This window comes from Rhinopithecus roxellana, chromosome 8 (genome assembly GCF_007565055.1).
Source record: "Rhinopithecus roxellana isolate Shanxi Qingling chromosome 8, ASM756505v1, whole genome shotgun sequence".
In the NCBI taxonomy this organism is placed as follows: domain Eukaryota; kingdom Metazoa; phylum Chordata; class Mammalia; order Primates; family Cercopithecidae; genus Rhinopithecus; species Rhinopithecus roxellana.
The window spans coordinates 36,204,157-36,225,111 of NC_044556.1; the positions used below are offsets into that span (position 1 = coordinate 36,204,157).

The 20,955-nt window shown below is 39.9% G+C and overlaps 2 protein-coding genes and 1 long non-coding RNA gene across 8 annotated transcripts in view; 1 reads left to right on the top strand and 2 right to left on the bottom strand.

The window, feature by feature from the left end:
* RSBN1 (round spermatid basic protein 1) overlaps positions 1 to 4,668 on the bottom strand; it is a 51,312-nt gene extending 46,644 nt beyond the window's left edge. Inside the window, exon 1 of the mRNA XM_010371984.2 lies at positions 3,822 to 4,668. Coding sequence (XP_010370286.1) covers positions 3,822 to 4,524 — 703 coding nt within the window. The 5' untranslated portion in view covers positions 4,525 to 4,668. The remainder of the gene's footprint in view (positions 1 to 3,821) is intronic.
* Positions 4,669 to 4,752: 84 nt separating this feature from the next.
* On the top strand, positions 4,753 to 7,785 carry LOC115899033. Its single transcript, XR_004058637.1, has 3 exons — positions 4,753 to 4,891; positions 6,498 to 6,599; positions 7,468 to 7,785. It is a non-coding gene; the product is annotated as an uncharacterized LOC115899033 (long non-coding RNA).
* Positions 5,919 to 20,955, bottom strand: part of PTPN22 (protein tyrosine phosphatase non-receptor type 22) — a 63,837-nt gene continuing 48,800 nt past the window's right edge. For 3 of the 6 annotated variants that reach the window (XM_030935116.1, XM_030935118.1, XM_030935115.1), the window contains 3 exons: positions 19,008 to 19,038; positions 11,677 to 11,754; positions 5,919 to 7,069 (listed from right to left, as the gene is read on the bottom strand). In XM_030935116.1, the coding sequence (XP_030790976.1) occupies positions 7,005 to 7,069; positions 11,677 to 11,754; positions 19,008 to 19,038 (174 nt within the window). In that variant the 3' untranslated portion in view covers positions 5,919 to 7,004. The remainder of the gene's footprint in view (positions 7,070 to 11,676; positions 11,755 to 19,007; positions 19,039 to 20,955) is intronic. The other 3 variants (XM_010371978.2, XM_030935119.1, XM_030935117.1) reach the window with 3 other exon arrangements.

A 20,955-nucleotide genomic window follows, 5' to 3' on the forward strand; every position in this document is an offset into this window, starting at 1 on the left:
GGCAAATTATTATATGAAAAGATGTGTAATATCACTAGCTATTTGGGAAATGCAAATTAAGATCATGATATATCACTACACATCTATTAAAATTGCTAAAAATAGTGACAATACCAGATACTGGCAAGAATGTGGAGAAACTGGATTTCTCTTACATCGCTGACAGGAATGTAAAATGGTACAGACACTCCAGAAAATACTTTGGCAATATCTTAAAAAACAAACAAACATCCTTGGTATACAGTCATCCTTGGTATCCACGGAGGATTGGTTCCAGAGCCTCCCAGGGCACCAAAATCCAAGATGATCAAGTCCTTCATGTAAAATGGCATAATAATTGCTTATAACCTATGCACATCCTCCCCTATATTTTAAATCATCTCCAGATTATTTATACCTAAACAATGTAAATGCTATATAAATAATTGTTATACTGTATTGTTTAAGGAACAGTGACAAGCAAAAAAAATCTGTACAAGTCCAGTACAGACAATTTTTTTAAAAAATATTTTCAATCCCAGGTTGGCTGAATCCAGGGATGTGGAACCCATGGATACAGAAGGCTAACTGTATTTGCCATATGACCAAAGAAATGAAAAGTTACATGCACACAAAAACCTGAACATCAATTTTCACAGAAGCTTTATCTATAATAGCCCAAAACTAGAAATAATCAAAATGTCCTTTCTTATAGGGGAATGATTCAATAGGTGAACCATGGTACATCCATAGCATGGAACACTATTCATCAACGAAAAAGAGGGATGGATCTCAGGGACATCATGCTGAGTGAAAAAGGGCAATCTCCAAAGATTACATACTGTATGATTCAACTTATATAATAGTCTCAAAAAGACAAAACTACAGAGATGGAAAACAGGTTAGTGGTTGCCAGGGGACAGGGATGATAGAGAGACAGAGGGAGTGCCTAAGGTTGTAAAGGGTTTGTGGTGGTGGAATAGTTCTGTATCTTGATTGTAGTGGTGGTTACACTAATCTACATATGATAAAATAGCATATAACTACATATATATTGTTCCAATGTCAATTTCCTGGTGTTGGCATTATACAATAGTTACGTAAGATGTAGCTACTGAGTGAAACTGGTAAAAGGTAAGAACTCGAGTGTGTTTGCAATTTCCTGTGAATCATTAATTATCTCAAAAAAAAAAAGTTAAAATAGTTTCCAAAAATCTGAGGATAAGCAAAGGAAGGACACAGCTTTGCAAGTAACAAGAATCTGCCCACTCTCCTTATTAATCTTAGAGTTGTTTTAAGGACCATGCATAATAAAATAATAAAGGCCGATTTTAACTAAGTGCCTACCATGAGCCAGGCACTGTTGTAAGTACTTTTGACACAGTGCCCTATTTAATCCATACAAGGTCCTTATAAATGAAATACCACAATCCCATTTTACAGACAGGAAAATTGCAGTTGAGAGAGGGTAAAGCAATTTGCTCAGGCTCACACAGTGTTAGAGTCATGATTTAAACTCAGATTAATACCAGAGGCATGCCTCCTGCACACCACTGTAACAACAAAGATGTTCACAGGACAAGAAAGGTATCAGTCCAACTATGTGCAAAAGCCTGGATTAAACAAAGTTAAACCAGTTTATTTTCTGTAGGGTTTTCAAAACTTTTAAAATGCCAGTTTGCCAGTTCATATTACATATGTAGAAGGCTACAGTATACAGTTTTTCTCAAATGTATTTGACCAAAAAACTCTTTTTCACCCAAAATATAGTTTGGGTATATAATCCAACAATCTCTCAGTCAAAAGTTAAAACGTTTAAATGGACTTATCTTAATCCACTTCTCTTCTTCACATATTGGCAAACTACAGATATTTAGAGTGGTGTTGTCCAATGTGGTAGCCACTAGCCATATGTGACTAATTATAAATTGATTAGAATTAAATAAGATCAAAATTTCAGTTCCTCAATCACGCCACATTTCAAGTCTGTTCAGGAACCACATATGGCTACCATATTGGTCGGCACAAATACAGAAAATTTCCATCATCTGAGAAAGTTCTATCAGTCAGCATTGGGTCAGAAGCGTGTTTTTTAAAGAACATGGGGCCTGTGTAATCTTCAGAGAAGCAGATTGTGAATTATTACACATGCTATTGCCACTATCCCCCATAAAACAGGGCCATGTCAGGGATCCTTGATGATATAAAGCCATTGTAACGTCAAAGCACAGGGAAAAGGTAAACAAAGGAGTGGAAAAAATGAATAGCAGGAAGAGAAAGCAACATCATGAGGCCTGGAGATGAAGCTCAAAGCAGGATTCAGGAGTCTGGTTTCTACTCCCTGTTACGTCAATAATTCATCTTTATAAAAAATATTTAAATTTTTTGCACTTGGTGCGAATTAACTGTGATTTGATTAAGCAGGCCTCTTTACTACTTTGGGCCTCAGTTTCCTTTTCTACAATACAAATTTAAGCCAGAGGATTACTGATTCCCTCTAGTTCTGTACAGTTAAAACACACACACACACACACACACGCGCGCGCGAAATGAGAAAGTAGGGAATAAAGGTAAAAATAAAAACAGAGCAAGATCATTGCATATTGGTGGTGAAAACTGGCAATTCTGTCATCTTGCCACAAGTACTACTCCCAAGGATAAGATTTGGATGCCACCAAATGAATAAAAATTTAATGCTATTCAATAAATACTTATTGAGCAATTATTTGCAATGAACTACACTATTTGGAAATAGCACCACCAAAAAAAATGATTAGCCTTAAGACCCAATACGTGGAAAGAATGCAAGACTCACAAAACTTTAGGTTGAAAGATCGGTTAATTAACATGTAATAACCTAACTGGCCCAGTACTAAGAAACAAAGAAGTATTTTAAATCTTCCTGAGGAAAAACAACTAGCAAATTATATAAAATAATATATAAAGTACAAACATATGGCATAATCAAAAGCACCATATTTGTTCCACAAAGAATATAAATAAATGCTACAGGTACTTGGGAACAGGAAGACATCAGTTTTGGCCAATCCAATTTTTCTAGAACCCACATTTAATTGGATACTCTGACATTTTCTAGTTAAATATTCTTGAGGGCTATTGGAATTAACAGATTCACAAATTGTGCTAGACAGAATCAAATGCAATTGGAATTCCAGCCTCTACTATCTACTGCACAAATTCCCACTTTTCAGAGGCACTGTTGGTCCTATTTCCTAGTACCAAAGCGTAGAGAAAACTTCCACACGACTATTCTAAGAATTTAAATGGATAATATGAAAACTTTAAAATGATTTTTATCTCTAGATTAAAAAGAACCAAGATTAATTGCGTTTGATATTTTATCTTGCAGAAGCTAAGTCAACCAGTGAGTCGTGTAACCTTTATATGAATTCCCTTCTGAAAGACTGGAACCATACCCCTGACTATTCTGGCGCAAGGAAGAGCGGATACTAAAGCTTTCCAGCAAGCAAAACAAGAAGGGATTTTAGCAACATGTCTTTACTTTGGAAAGGCATTTTTTAGTACCCCACCTACTAATCTAACGCGGCGCGGAAACCCTGCAGAATTTGAAAACAAATGCTGAGGCTCCGGGGGACTGGCAAAGGGATTAGTAACTGACAGCTCGGCCTCGGAGCGAGAAGCCTCAAGTAGTTAGATCAAACCATGTCAACGATCTGAAATCCAGGGTCCACCCCAGTGAGCTTAGGGAAGTAGAGCAGTAGGAGGTAAGCAGGGGTTTGGCGTCTTTCAGTACTAAAAATGCAGGATATAGGAACTGAGAGAGACCTAGAACCCAAGTCAGGCAGTTTGCCTGCTCTCACCTCTCTTGGGGGCTTTGATCAGAGGCACCCCTCCAGTCCTCTCGCCGTTTTCCTGCTTGTCCTTGTGCTTGAGATCGGTTCCGCAGGAGCTGGGGTCGCCATCGGAGCCGCGGTGGTGATGGTGCTTGTGCCGCTCCTTGTGGCCCTTATGTTTGGGCCCGGCCGCGCTCACCGTCAGAGGCGAGAAGGTGAAGAGGGCCGAGGTGCTTGGGGCCGCGAGAGGGGCAGCGACAGCGGGCCCGGCAGGTGCCAGCGAAGGTGGCGGCGGAGGCGGCAGGAGAAGAGGCTCAACAGGGCCTGGGACAGTTGGGGCTGCATTCGTTAGCGGCAGCGGCCCAGGATGTTGGCGGCTGCGACGCCGCCGGTGAGGGGGAGCGAGAGGGGGCTCCTGGCTCGGCCGTCCCCGCTTCTCCTGAGACCCCCCACTGCTAGATCGGCGCTGGCGTTTCACTCCCCGCGGGGAGACCCCAGCAGGAGGTTTCTCCTTCCCCTCTTTGTCCGGCTCCTCCTGCGCCGCCACCGCCCGTACTACGCGCACCGCTCCGACCTGCGCAGCCATTTCACCCACAAACACACATTTAAATGGCCCGACCGCCCCCCCGTCCGCGCATCGCGCAAGCGCCGCCCGCGCACTGCCCGCTGGGCATTGGAGTCTCTCCTCCGCCCTCCACTTGTCGGCCGTTCTTCGTCCAGAGATGAACATGCCGGAAGCGGCCGTTCACAGCTTTTCTCCGCAGGCCTCTCCAACCGAGCTTCTATTGTAAAGCACCGTGTGCCGCGCAAAGCATGATAGGAGCTGTAGTTCCGCCGCGCCCCGCGCCGCGTCCCCGGCTCTGAGTGGAGGAGCGGAAAGGGAGCGTGCGCGGAGTCACGCTTCTGGCTGCGACGCAACCGCCGCTGGGCGGTGAGTTGCCGCCAACCGGCCTAACGGCCGAAACAATGTTAATGGCTTTCAGAGTCTGGCGGCGCGTTCCCATTATCATCTTCCTATAACCCTTCCTCATTTACACGGAGGAGGTGGTCTCCACAGTGACTTTTAAATTTAGTATTTCTCTCATAACCTTTGTCAGGTAAAAAAATCTTCATCCTTTAAACTTTGACGAGGGATGAAATGAAGGTGAAAAGAGGATTTAGTAATATGTAAAATAAGGGTGGTTTTGCTGTAAAAATATGATAGGGCCGCAATTCAGAAATGTTTTCAAGCATCTGGGGCATTGCTATGGTTACAACTACAGGCCTACGAAGTCAGGTCCGAGAACTGCTTGGGGTCCTGGTGGGGGCGGCCCCTCCTCGCCATCGGGCCACATCCCCTCTAATGCCTGGAAAAGTCTAGCATTTATTTTTAATATATCCTTACAGTTAAGAAAAATTGTAGATGGAAAACCATGTTTAAGATTTTTTGTAAGTTTTTCTTTTCAAATCTTAAGGATAAGGTTGCATAAATTTGAAAAGTGTGCCTACCAGAGAACACACCACAAATCGTCACTGTTCACTACGGATAGCTGCTGCTCAGAAATTCATTTAGAATTTCATCCTCCCTTTAGCTTTTACCTGGGGTTCTTTTAAGTATTTATTTAGAGACGGGCGGGGCGGGGCTCTGTGTCTTACGCCGGCAATCCCAGAACTTAGGCCGAGGCGGGAGGATCGCGTGAGGCCAGGAGTTCGAGATCAGCCTGGGTAACAGTGAGACTCTGTCCCTACAAAAATATTTTTTAAATTATCTGGGTGTTGTGGCACGCGCCTGTAGTCCCAGCTACTCGGGAGGCTAAGGTGGGAGGAGTGGTCGCGCCACTGCACTCTGGCATGGGTGACAGATCCAGACCCTGACTTAAAAAAAAGGAGAGAGACAGACAAGGTCTTGCTCTATTGACCAAGCTGGCCTCCAACTCCTGGGCTCAAGGAATGAGTAGCTGGGTCTACAGGTGCACTCATGGCGCCCTAGGTGACTCATAGTTACCTAGGATTCTTTTAATATATTTGTTAAAGACATTTGGAAGTAATTGATTACAATGATATATATACTCAGCAGATAAAATTACTGTGGTTTGATTTCACTAGTTTCTGGATAAGTATTACCTAAACACTACTGCAATGAAGTCAGTTTAAAAACAAAAAAGTTTATTGATTATCTATTGGATACATTGTACTACAACAGACAGCTAATAATATTTCATTCAATTTGCCCTATTGGGCTTCTGAATGAAAAATACTGAAGAACAAATGATGTTTAAACAATACTATGTGTTTCCAAAAGTTATAAATAAAGTTATTTAAATAAAAATGTTTTTAATGCATTAGGGGAAGTCAGGTAGATTCTTTGTAAAACACAATTACCGCCAATTTATTCACTACATAAAATTAGAGTTGAAATAAATTTTCTTATGGCAGATCCATATTCATATAGAAATTCATTTTAAACTAGTATTTCTGATGGTTAGATAAAAATTGCACATGATCTGAAAGATCCTGTATAAACATATACAATTTATATCTTTTGCTACCAAAAGATAGCTATTATATTTCATTGATCACTTTTCTAGAATTGGTAATTTAATGACTTTGATTAAAACTTATCAGTAATGCAGTTGAACTCCTTTGTTGTTATATTCAAATAATTGTCATTATTTGCACATTTTATTTTTGTAAATATAATTTCTCATTTTCTTAATATTCCAGTTGTCCACAATATTTGGGAAGATTTACAAGGTATACTTCATTTAGGCAAAAATAACTTAGGGAAAGTCATTGTCAAGAGCAGTTTGTATTGCAACCCACAAGGTAAGTTCTTTTTTTAACTTTTTATGGTACATTCTGGTAATGTAGAAATTAGTTGAGATCCAAATCTTACAAACCTTTTGAAGTTTACGTTTCTGTAAAAAAGTAAAAGAAAATAAAAATAACTGGCAAAAATGAAAAATCCATTCTAAAAGTGTTTCTCATATAGCATTCGCTACATAAGCTCAAGTGACAAACTTTTATTTGCAGTTTTCAACTCAATGTAAATGATATGAAAATGCAAAACTGGCACTTACATTTTGCTTTTCTTTTAAAAGCTATTAACACATTAGCATATCTTCATATTTGATATTACGCATATAGAACACTTATTTTAGCTAGCAGTATTCTAGTAGTTTTATTTGCAGGTGTACTTGCAGCCCATATTCTTATAAATCTGGAGTTTTATTAAATATTCCAAGTTGGTGGTGGATTCCTTGGTCCTTTGGGTTTTGAAAAACGGTTTGCAAAACCTGGGAACAAAAATGAAGTTGAATGAAAAAGATGTTTTAAGTATAGAAATGAATACTTGGATTTTAGAGTATAATATATACAAATACATGGTCCTTTTTTTTAAGTTTAGGCAGCATCTTGACCAATTTAGTAATATATTATAAAGAGATTATAGTAATCTAAAGTTTAAATAACAGAATACTAATAACACTTTAAATTTGAAGAGCACTTACAAATTTAATAATGGTAATAATAGAATGTAGGACCCTGGTTATATATAGCCTTTGATAATTTAGTATATAATATCATTTATCTATGACTTTTTGTCATCCACTCCTTCCCATGAAATGAAGCTGGGAAATTTTAATTTCACAAAAATATAGCACCGTTACTTATAACATTGTTGTATTACATCTAGATATACCTCTGTGTCGGTCCAGAAATCCTTCAATTTACTAAGATTATGTTTGAAAAGCTTAGAAAAAAAATAAACAATTCTGAAAAACGAAGTAGGTAAGTAATCATTATTATTTATCTTTCTTCTTCAAACTTGTTCCCCCTACCTTACCCCAAAAAAGGAGGATGAGAAAATTTTTCACAACTAATGAAGGCTATTTCTGGATGTTTTCAAAAGGTGTGCAGGTTGATGATGTTGGTTCTTTATCATTTCAGCAACATATGACTATATGACTTTTCTTTGATGGTAGTGTCTTTTTGTTTGTTTGTTTTTTGTTTGAGACGGACTCTTGCTCTGTCGCCCAGGCTGGAGTGCAGTGGCACGATCTCGGCTCACTGCAACCTCCGCCTCCTGGATTCAAGCGATTCTCCTGCCTCAGCCTCCCGAGTAGCTGGAATTACAGGCGCCAGCCAACATGCCTGGGTAATTTTTGTATTTTTAGTAGAGATGGGGTTTCACCCTGTTGGCCAGGCTGGTCTCAAACTCCTGACCTCAAGTGATCCACCCACCTTGGCCTCCCAAAGTGCTAGGGTTACAGGTGTGAGCCACTAAGCCAGGGCTAATGGCAGTGTATTTTTCAGTTATCTTACACTTAGCAACTTTAGAAACTTACAATGAGAAATGAAAGGTTTGAAGTATAGAGGAATAATAAAATGGAAAACTCAAAGATATTCCTAAACCTTTAATTTCATCATCATACAAGTTGTACTGTCTACCTTAAAAAACTGATGTAAGGATCAAATGAGATATTTGTGTAAAAAACGAATGGGATGAGGTGCAGTGGCTCACGCAGGTTGGGAGGCCAAGGCAGGTGGATTGCTTGAGCCCAGGAGTTCAAGACCAGCCTGGGCAACATAGTGAAACCCTGTCTCTACAAAAAAATACAAAAAGAAATTAGCCGGGCATGGTGGCTTGCACCTCTGGTCCCAGATACTCAGGAGGCTAAGGTGGGCAAATCATTTGAGCCCAGGGAGGTCAAGGCTGCAGAGGGAAAGAAAAACAAAAAAAGGAATTACAAAAACAAAAACACACAGCATCCAGCACAATGCCTGGCACATAGTAAGTACTCAGATGTTGCTCAGGCCAGTCATGTTGGCTCACACCTATATTCCCAGCACTTTTGGAGGTGAGTATGGAAGATAGCTTGAGGCCAGGAATTCAAGCACATGGTAACTACTCAAAGGTTGCTTAAATTTCAACCGAGAAGCCAGGCATGGTGGCTCACACCTGTAATCCCAGCACTTTGGGAGGCCAAGGTGAGTGGATCACCTGAGGGCAGGAGTTCAAGACCAGCCTGGCCAACATGGTGAAACCCTGTCTCTATTAAAAATACAAAAATTAGCTAGGCATAGTGACGAGTGCCTGTAATGCCAGCTACTCGGGAGGCTGAGGCAGAAGAATCGCATGAACCCAGGAGGCCAAGGTTGTAGTGAGCCGATATCGTGCCACTGCACTCCAGCCTGGGTGACAGAGCGAGACTCCATCTCATTTAAAAAAAAAGAAAAAGAAAATGTCCAACCTAGAAAACTATGCCAGAACTGGAAGAGAAGAAGAGTAGGGAAGGGGAAAGAAGATTCAAGAAAAAAAAGCACATTCAAATTTCTTAATGGTGGTGATTCAAAAAAATTGATGGAGGGGACGCACAGCCTAGTTGATGTACATTTTACTCTTCCCAGTGGTAAGAAAGAAGATGGAAGGAATACTTTTGGTTAAATTGTTTCACACACAATAGTCAGAATCATCCTGTCAGTACAGATCACTTGATTATAACCCAAGTGGACTAGGAATAGAGATATAGATATATATTAGTACTGAGTACCTAAAATTTTAGGAATACCTATATTCAATCTCTTTCTCTGGTCAATTCTCAGTAGTTTAAAACAGTTTCGAGGTACCTTTTTTTGCATGTGGGCCAATTCAGGGAAAATAAACCTGAATCACAAATTTTTTTCATTCCGATGTAAGTACTTTTTTGAGTAACATGCACTTAAATTGATATTGCCTTAAAAAAGTAAGTGCTGATTTTTTTAGTTTTTTTTTTCCAAGACAGGGTCTTGCACTGTCGCCCAGGCTAGAGTGCAGTGGCGTGATCATGGCTCACTGCAGCCTCAACCTTCAGGGCTCAAGTGACCCTCCCACCTCAGCCTCCTGAGTAGCTGGGACTACAGACACATGCCAGCATGCCTGGCTAGTTTAAAAAAAAAAAAATTGTAGAGACAGAGTCTCACTGTGTTGCTTAGACTGGTCTCAAACTTCTGGCCCCAAGCAATCCTCCCTCCTCAGCCTCTCAAAGTGCTAGAATTACAGGCATGAAAGTGCTGCTTTTTAAGTAGGTAAAATGTTCAAATCTAGGCATATTTGAGAGGAAGCAACATGGAGGCAGCTCTCTAATATTTTATCCTCATATTAGATTATATAGACTGTTGTTAAGCTAGGTAGGCCTAGAGTTACTCAAGTTGTATCACTGATTTAGAGTAAAGAAGGAAGCAGAGAACATTTATGTTCTGGGCAAAGTAGGGAGCTTTTTCTTTTCCTTTTTTCCTTTTTTTTTTTTTTAATGAGATGGTCTCACTGTGTTACCCAGACTGGTCTTCAACTCCTGGGCTCAAGGGACCCTCGCACCTCAACCTCCCAAAGTGCTGGGATTATAGGCACGAACCACCATGCCTGGCTTGCTTTTTTTGTAGTTTTTACAATATTCTATGTGAATGTTTTAGCTAAGTGATTTCGTATAAGTCATAACTTATTTTTTAAATTATAACTTTTTTTTTTTTTTGAGATGGAGTCTCGTTCTGTTGCCAGCATGGAGTGCAATGGCGCGATCTCAGCTCACTGCAACCTCCGACTCCCTGGTTCAAGCAATTCTCCTGCCTCTGCCTCCCGAGTAGCTGGGATTACAGGCATGCACTACCATGCCCTGCTAATTTTTGTATTTTTAGTAGAGACAGGGTTTCACCATGTTGGCCAAGATAGTCTTGATCTCCTGTCCTCATGATCCACCCGCCTCGCCCTCCCAAAGTGCTGGGATTACAGGTGTGAATCACCCCTCCCAGCCTAAATTATAACTTTTTAAACCTTAGAGTTAATGAAATCCAAACAAAATTTTATGGCAAAAAAGACAGATCCAGAAATTTTAGTTAAACATTTTGTGAAGATGACACAGGGACTCTAACTTAGGCATGGCAGATATTGCTCCCCATCCACCAATATCCTCTTTGCTTCTTTCTCAAATAGAATTGTATGTAGGCAATTTTTTCTGTCTGCCCAGCAATATTACATTTCCCAGTCTCTTTTGCAGTTTAATTATAGCACATGTCTAAGTTCTCTTCAAGGGAATATGAGCTGATATGATCTGGCCATTTCCGGGCCAGTGCCTTTGTAGACCAGAAGAGTAAGAAGAGGAGGCCACACCTCCACTTTTTCCTCTTTTCTTGCCACCTACAGTCTGGATGTGGCAGCAACCTAATTTTGATTGTGTAAGTAAGGACAATACCATTAAGCGACAGTTCTCAAAGTATGATTCAGGGACTCCTGGAGGCCTCACAATCTTTCAGGGGGTTGATTAATAATAATGTTTAGTAGTAATAGCCTACTACTAATTGCTATTCTTCTTACAAAAAATTATACCTGATACTACTTTACATAGTATCATAAATATGTATCACATAGAATAATAGAATGCTTAGAATAATATAAAATTATCATTTTAAGTTTATAGCTTAACTTAGGAGCAATTGAGTAAGCAAACCTTAAAACTGTCAGAATTGTGCTTCATTTCCTACTATTGAATTAGTTATATAAGACTAAATAGTGGCAACTGCTGTTCTTTTTATCATACTTGTATGTTTTTCATAAATTTGCTTTAGATATGAACCAGAATATCACAGCATCTCAATTTCTTCATTTGGATAGTCATATTTATTTACTACATGCCAACACAATCATTTGGTTACCTAGCTTTATTTTCCACATATACTAGATAATTTAGTTCTATGTGAGATGTTAAGAGGTAGTTAAGGTTAAAAATAAAAAGATAAATTGCATGGAAAAGAATATAAACATAAGGACCTATACGTGCAACCTAAAATCATATTTAAAGTTGTATCTGTTATACTGTAAATGAGTAATTTAGGTAATTTGTTTAACTCTTCAGTAAAATGACACACATACCAAAATTCAGAAATGAGCTGGAGTTATTTGACTGAACAGATTCTGTAGGCTTGTTTGGTGGGCAAGAATTACAGATACCTAGAATTAAAAGAAAAAATATAAGGGAAAGACTAAAGACAGACTCAGATGACTGTTGATCAGATCACATATAATTGTTAAGAGTAATTAATAATCCCAAATAAACATATCACTGTCGAATGTTAACAAAATGTAGGTGCTTACAAATGGGTTGACACTATAATATTCTCATTTGTATTTTTGGTATTTTCTTAAAAGGTTTCTTTTCTTTGCAAACAGATTGTATAGTAAAGCCCAACACTAAAGAAAATTGCCAAAGAAATAAGATCCAATATATCATGAATCAGCATTGTTTTTTTTTTTTGTGAAATTCACATTTTGGCTTTGGACTTCATATAACTTTTTCCTCTGACCACTCTTAGTACATTTTTACATCATTTGTTCTCCACAATAATTCATCCATGACAAGTCTTATTTTTATTATATAATCCTCTACGCTGGAATCTCTTTTTTTATTCCACTTTCCAGCCTGATTTTTTTCTAATTTAGGCCCATAACCAGGCACGGTGACTCACGCCTGTAATTCCAGTACTTTGGGAGGCTGAGGCAGGCAGATAACTTGAGGCCAGGAGTTCAAGACCAGCCAGGCCAACATGATGAAACCCTACTAAAAATACAGAAAAAATTAGCCAGGCGTGGTGTTGCACATCTGTAATCCCAGCCACTTGGGAGGCTGAGAAACAAGAATTGATCCAACCTGGCAGGCAGAGGGATGCAGTGAGCCCAGATTGCACCACTGCACTCCAGACTGGGTGACAGAGCAAGACCCTGTCTCAAAAAAACATGATAATAATGATTATTATTTAGGCCAATAATCTCCCAAAAGCATTGTTATGCTGCTTTGTTTTGCTGTTTTAGTTACTTATAGGTCATATATTTTCATTGATATATTCATGTATCAGTTTCTGCAGTTTTGAAAACAGTCCCTTAAAAACTTTGTCCACATTTTGCCACATTCTATCTTGGCAACGGAAAAAGATAATTTCAGGTTTGTATAAACTTTCTAACAAATTGCATATAAATGGGAAGAATATTGGTAAGCATTTTTGTTGTTGTTTTCAACATTTTCAGAATGCACTGTGTGAACTGCGTATGTGTGTTTGCACATGCATACCTCATACTAGGATTCTAGAAACACCTTCCTTTTCGAGGAGGTACCTGAGTATGAATCACTGGAATACGTACTGAATTTCAATCAGATCCAATTAAAACACATATTTATTTTATGCTTACTATATTACTATAGTAAGCATAATTATTATACTTAATATATTAAAATAGTTAATATAAAGTATAAGTATAAAATACTATTCATATTTAAATACTTACTATGTGCTAAGCATTGCTCTAGGCACTGAAGATAGAGACATGAATAGAAAGTGAGTAAAGGTAAGGAAGTTCAGGAGGCATCAGTAATCTCTATACTGCATAGAGCTGAAAGTTATATACATCCTTTAGAAAGAAAACAAAATTGTCTCAAAGGAGAATATTGGTTGTTTACAAAGGAGGCACAGATTCCACACACATATATCAGAGGAAACTGCTATTTTGTTACATTGAAAAAATCATGGAATTTTTTTTTTTTTTTTTGAGACAGAGTCTCACTCTGTCACCCAGGCTGGAGTGCAATGGCACAATCTCAGCATACCGCGACCAGTGCCTCCCAGATTCAAGCAATTCTCCTGCCTCAGCCTCCCGAGTAGCTGGGACTACGGGTGCATGTCAACATACCTGGCTAAATTTTTTGTATTTTTAGTAGAGACGGGGTTTCACCATGTTGGCCGGGCTGGTCTTGAACTCCTGACCTCATAATCTGCCCGCCTCGGCCTCCCAAAGTGCTGGGAATACAGGTGTGAGCCACTGCGCCTGGCCTAGTATGGATATATTTATGCTGCTTGCCTAACCTTCATTCCCACTTCTAATAATAGGACTTGAATTTTCCTTTAGGAAACTACCCCTCCCCAATTTTCAGTTCCCATGCTTCCAGTAGAGCTAATTGTACCTTTAGATTAAGGAAATGACCTATAACTAAGGCTGATTTTCAGTTAGTATATTGGCATGGTCACACCAGATGTATAGGTCTGACCTCATTCCTGATTGGACAGTGTACACATGTAATAAGTGTTAAATATTGGGGTATGACACTATCCTGCCTAATCAGAACATTGACTATACTGGCAATAATTGGTTCAGGGTTGTGCAAACGAACCAAGTCAAGACAATCAGACCCAGTTGGCACTAGTCATCCCAGTGTGGCTTGAAAACCAATAAAGAGTTATTTTTTTTTCCATCATAAGCCTGAACTCACATGATAAAAACCTGCCTATGAATGAGTTAACACAGAGTGAGACTAAGCTGAGAGACATGAAATGAGAGATTAGGTTCTGATTACATCATTTGGACCATTGTTACAAGCCAGTAAATTCCCCTTTTCTGCTTAAGTCAGCTTAAGTTAGGTTTTCTGTCACTTGTAACTAAAGGATTTCTGAGCAATTAAAGTTTCCCACCAAAAGTTAGCATCAAGCATCACAGTTAACAGCTTCCAGTCTTGTCACTCTATAATTCATTCATGATCGTTTTATACTTTTCTGTGAAGTATGTTTAAAAATAAAAATAAATAGGAAACAGAGCATGTAACTTCTCTGCCTAAACCCTTTTATGGCTTCCCATTACACTTAGAATAAACTTAACTACTTACCATGCATGACCCATAAGAATCTAACTGCTCCTCTCTGATCTTTCCAGTCTCGCCTTACTCCTGTCTCCTCGTTACTTAATACCCTGCAACTAAGATGGCTTCCCTTTGAGTTTCTACAATACACCAAACTCTCATACCTCAGAGATTTTGTTCCCTCTATCTGAAATACTCTTCTCTGGACCCTTTGGCTGGCTGGCTGCTCCTTCATGTTTTGGGTTCAATTTTCACTTCCTTAAAAGGGTTTTTTGGGCCGGGCGCAGTGGCTCATGCCTGTAATCCCAGCACTTTGGGAAGTGGAGGTAGGTGGATCATGAGGTCAGAAGATCAAGACAATCCTGGCCAACACAGTGAAACCCCATCTCTACTAAAAATACAAAAATTAGCGGAGCATGGTGGTGCACCCCTGTAGTCCCAGCACTCGGGAGGCTGAGGCAGGAGAATCACTTGAACCTGGGAGGGGGAGGTCACAGTGAGTGGAGATCGCGCCATTGCACTCCAGCCTGGGTGACAGAGCTAGACTCCATCTCAGAAAAAGGGAGGGGGGGGAGTTTGCCGGGCGCAGTGGCTCAGGCCTGTAATCCCAGCACTTTGGGAGACCGAGGCGGGTGGATCACGAGGTCAGAGATCGAGACCACGGTGAAACCCCGTCTCTCCTAAAAATACAAAAAATTAGCCGGGCGTTGTGGCGGGCGCCTGTAGTCCCAGCTACTTGGGAGGCTGAGGCAGGAGAATGGCATGAACCTGGGAGACTGAGCTTGCAGTGAGCCGCGATCGCCCCACTGCACTCCAGCCTAGGCGACAGAGCGAGACTCCGTCTCAGAAAAAAAAAAAAGGCGGGGGGTTTCTTGGACTCCTCATTCTAAAGTGGATTTCCCTTTGTTACCCTCTCATAGTTACCCTTTTGTTTTCCTTCATAGCATTTATCATGTGTTATTATGTACATATTTGTGAATATGGTCAACCAAATTTTGTTTAATGTTGTTTGTTTAATGATGGAATCCCTCACCAAACTTACGTTCCACAAAGGCAGAGCCCATATCTGTTCTGTTCACCATCATATACCAAGTGCCTTACAGAATGCCTGAAATATAGTAGACACTCAACAAATATTCATTGAATGAATGAATGACACTAGGCTTAGATTCTAGCTTAAAATAACAGATGAAGAATCCTAATTTCATTAAAAGTAGGACCAGCTTTATGGACCAGTGGGAGATCCAGGCTACAGGGAGAACACATGGAATTCCAGAATCATGAACCATCTGGAAGGGGCTGAGGACACATGAAGTACAGTCTAAAGCTTCAGGATCAGTTTTGGGAGCCAGATGTTCTTCATTTAAGGGCAAAAGACCAGAGGATCAAGGAAACTGAAAAATACAGCACAGCCTAGATCCAGAGAATTAACTGGGAGCTCTTAGAAATAAGACTCAATAGATTAGAGACTTAAATGTTAGACCTAAAACCATAAAAACCCTGGAAGAAAACCTAGGTAATACCATTTAGGACATAGGCATGGGCAAGGACTTCATGTCTAAAACACCAAAAGCAACGGCAACAAAAGCCAAAATTGACAAATGGGATCTAATTAAACTAAAGAGCTTCTGCACAGCAAAAGAAACTACCATCAGAGTGAACAGGCAACCTACAGAATGGGAGAAAATTTTTGCAATCTACTCATCTGACAAAGGGCTAATATCCAGAACCTATAAAGAACTCAATCAAATTTACAAGAAAAAACAACCCCTTCAAAAAGTGGGCAAAGGGTATGAATAGACACTTCTCAAAAGAAGACATTCATACAGCCAACAGATACATGAAGAAATGCTCATCACTCGCCATCAGAGAAATGCAAATCTAAACCACAATGAGATACCATCTCACACCAGTTAGAATGGCAATCATTAAAAAATCAGGAAACAACAGGTGTGGAGAGGATGTGAAGAAATAGGAACACTTTTACACTGTTGGTGGAACTGTAAACTAGTTCAACCATTGTGGAAAACAGTGTGGCAATTCCTCAAGGATCTAGAACTAGAAATACCATTTGACCCAGCCATCCCATTACTGGGGATATACCCAAAGGATTATAAGTCATGCTGCTATAAAGACACATGCACACGTATGTTTATTGTGGCACTCTTCACAATAGCAAAGACTTGGAATCAACCCAAATGCCCATCAGTGACAGACTGGATTAAGAAAATGCGGCACATATACACCATGGAATACTATGCAGCCATAAAAAAGGATCAGTTCATGTCCTTTGTAGGGACATGGATGCAGCTGGAAACCATCATTCTCAGCAAACTATTGCAAGAACAGAAAACCAAATACCATGTGTTTTCACTCATAGGTGGGAACTGAACAATGAGATCACTTGGACACAAGAAGGGGAGCATCACACACTGGGTCGTATTGTGGGGAGGGGGTAGGGGGAGGGATAGCATTAGGAGATATACCTAAATGTAAATGATGAGTTAATGGGTGCAGCACACCAACATGGCACATGTATATATATGTAACAAACCTGCTACGTTGTGCACATGTACCCTAGAACTTAAAGTATAATTTTAAAAATGTAATAAATAAATAAATAAATAGTATAATTATTGGGGCAAGAAAAACATGAACTTGGTTTTTAAATTAAAAAAATAAAAGGAATAAGACTCAATCTCTGAAAGTTCCACCATATCTTCAAAGCTGTGCCAACCTAAATCTACCTGAAGTTTCTGTTTCTTGTTTGATATTCTAGGCAGAGTTAGAGCTAGAGAAAGAAAACTATTTTCTGAGTTAGGCTGATCAAACTAATCTTTGGTTGACCATTTAAGTCACTCATTTCTTTGCACTTGGCTATTTTATTTACCCTGTTTCCTACCATAATTTCCATTTGAAATGTTTAAATTCTCTTTTGACTCTCTTTAGGAGAAAAGGTACATTTTCCAACTATACTTCAGCCATCATGAGTTCATGTCAGAGATCAGCTATGACGGCAATGATATCAAACTAGCTCAAGAACCTGGAGCTTTTGGGTAGGGAGATAGAATGAAAACCCAAGGCCGGGCGCGGTGGCTCAAGCCTGTAATCCCAGCACTTTGGGAGGCCGAGACGGGTGGATCACAAGGTCAGGAGATCGAGACCATCCTGGCTAACACCGAGAAACCGCGTCTCTACTAAAAAATACAAAAAACTAGCCGGGCGAGGTGGCGGGCGCCTGTAGTCCCAGCTCCTCGGGAGGCTGAGGCAGGAGAATGGCGTAAACTCGGGAGGCGGAGCTTGCAGTGAGCTGAGATCTGGCCACTGCACTCCAGCCTGGGCGACAGAGCGAGACTCCGTCTCAAAAAAAAAAAAAAAAGAAAACCCAAAAGGAAACTTTCTTTCTTAGACTATACCTGAAATCAGATTTTCTCAGTGCTTTTTGTCTCTCCCTATAATACCAGTATAATGTCAAATAACTGGTCTGTCACCGATTAACCAAATGGATCAAAAAAAATTTAAGTATATCACCGTGGTTCTTTTTTTTTTTTGAGACAGAGTCTTGCTCTGTTGCCCAGGCTGGAGTGCAGTGGCACAATCTTGGCTCACCACAACCTCCGCCTCCCAGGTTCAAGCAATTCTCCTGCCTCAGCCTCCCGAGTAGCTGGGACTACAGGCACACGCCACTATACCTGGCTAATTTTTGTATTTTTTAATAGAGACGGGGTTTCACTATGTTGGCCAGGCTGGTCTTGAACTCCTGACCTCGTGATCCACCTGCCTTGGCCTCCCAAAGTGCTAGGATTGCAGGTGTGAGCCACCACACCCGGCCATCACCATGGTTTTTATATTTTCTATTTGTAAATAAGATTTCTAAGATAATTTTCCACAGTTTCAGGACTCAATGGATTTTATTTTCATTACAATATAGCAAAAATAGTAAGCAACAGACTTTTATTGCTAATAATACTTGGTAAAAATGGAAATGTGTCAATGTTTTGCTTATTTCATGAAGTCAACATATTTGTTTCACAATATGGTTTGCTGTGACTATTTTCAAAGAAAATACATCTGAGGTTAGACTGCTGGAAATTTTAAGTAACCCAATTGTATGACAGCATCTCAGGATGGGTAGAAAGCACCAAACATTGGCCAGGTGCGGTGGCTTACACCTGTAATCCCAGCACTTTGGGAGGCCAAGGCAGGAGGATCACTTGAGCCCAGGAGTTCAAGACCAAGCTGGGCAATATGGTGAAACCCCGTCTCTACTATTAAAAATAAATTTAAAAATATATTTAAATTTTTTTAAAATGCCATTGTACTAATTATTATTCTTATGTATTAAACAGAAGACTTCTCATCACCTACTCCCTGCCCAATATTAGCATCGTGAAGCCTAGCAAAAACAAACAAACAAACAAAAGAAAAAAGAGGCCTATGGGTGATTGTTCTGATTCATAGGACCTTAGGGAGGCTCTGTTTAGGAATAATTTTGTTAATCTTTTCACAATATTGGTTGGTTATATAAAGAAAAATTACAATATTGAGAAAATGATATTTTTAAACATAAGTACCAACTTACTCTTTTTCATGTTTCGCAAAATTTTCAAACTCTACAAAAGTAAAGAAAAGGAAAATGTTAGTTTTTTTCCTGTGAAATTTGAAATACTTTAATCAAGTAGAAAGACTTAAGTGAAAAGAATTAATTTCCTTAAAAATAGCCATGAAAATATACAAAGTTGTTTTTCCATCTTGCCATTTTTAATTCAGTGCACAACCTCTACTTGATTTTATCTTGCTATTTTTATCACCCATGCAAATATCACACTATGTGTTTGGAAATAATATTATCAGAGGCTGAGCGCAGTGGCTCACACCTGTAATCCTGGTGCTTTGGGAGGCCAAGGCAGGAGGATTGTTTGAGCTCAGGAGTTCAGGACCATCTTGGGCAACATAGTGAGACCCCGTATCTCTACAAAAAGTAAAAAAAAAAAAAATTAGCCGAATGTGGTAACAGCTACTGGGGAGGCTGAGGCAGGAGGTCCGCTTGATCCCAGGAGTTCAAGGTTACAGTGAGCTCTGATACCACCACTGCGTTCCAGCCTGGGCGACAGAGTGAAAACATGTCTTTTATGAAAGATTAATAAATTTTTGTTGTTGTTTTTGAGATGGAGTCTTGCTCTGTCACCCAGGCTGGAGTGCAGTGGTGTGATCTCAACTCACTGCAACCTCCGCCTCCCGGGTTCAAGCGATTCTCCTGCCTCAGCCTCCTGAGTAGCTGGGACTATAGGCGCGTGCCACCATGCCTGGCTAATTTTTAGTATTTTTAGTAGAGATGGGGGTTCACCATATTGGCCAAGCTGGTCTCGTGATCCACCTGTCTTGGCCTTCCAAAGTGCAGGGTTTACAGGCGTGAGCCACCGCGCCCAGCCAGTAAATTATTTTTTTAATTTTGCTATCAGAATATTGACAGGGAGCAGTGGGGTGCTGGCAAGGTGGCTCATGCCTGTAATTCTAGCACTTTGGGAGGCTCAGGTGGGAGGTTCCCTTGAGGCCAGGAGGTTCAAGACCAGACTGGGCAACATGGTGAGACCCCCATCTCTACCAAAAATTTTAAAAAGCCAGGCATGGTGGTGCAGACCTGTGTTCCCAGCCACTCATAAGGCTGATGCGGGAGGATCACTTGAGCCCAGGAGGTCAAGGCTGCAGTCAGCCATATTTATGCCACTGTACTCTAGTGTGGGCAACAGAGCAAGACCCTGTCTAAAACAGAAAGAGAGAAAGAGAGAGAGAGAGGAAGGGAAGGGAAGGGAGAAGGGAAGGGAAGGGACTCAGAGGGGTAGAGGGGATGAAATTCCCACTTCTCTCCTTTATTAGGGCCATTTCAGAACCTACAATGGCTTCTGAATATATCCATGATACACAGCCATTTCCATTCTAGCCAAGAATTTTTGCCAGTCATATTCTATATTCAATTTACTAAGGCCCCCTTCCATACTGTTAGCCATACTTCCTTCCCCCACTTTTATGGTGGAGTCTCTAATTTATCTCTTCAAGGAACCTACCGAAATTTCTTCTTTACTCCACATTTCTTCAGCATGTATGTTTTTAATCTGCTTCATGGCATTTTATTCTTCCTGATAATTTTCATGTTTCTCAAAGGTGTTCTGTTCCAGCAGATTAACTATACTATTTTCAAGGGCAAATAGTTATCCTTTATGACTTTTCTATTTTCCTAACACCTAACAGAAATGTGCTCTTCCTTGCAATAGATATTTAATAAATTCTTAATTTGTAACATTTTTAGTTATTTTTAAAAAAATAGATGATTTATTTACAAGTCAGGAAATCCTAGTAAAAATGCTGCCATCCTTGTCTTCAATCTACTCAGTTTCTAATGTTCCTCCTGTAGATAACCACTATTAGTTTTTCATCCTCTGTAGTTAGTATCCTTCCAGAGTTACTATAAGTAAATACACATATGTATCATATTCCTCTTTTTAAGTAAAAGTTAATAAATTATATATAAA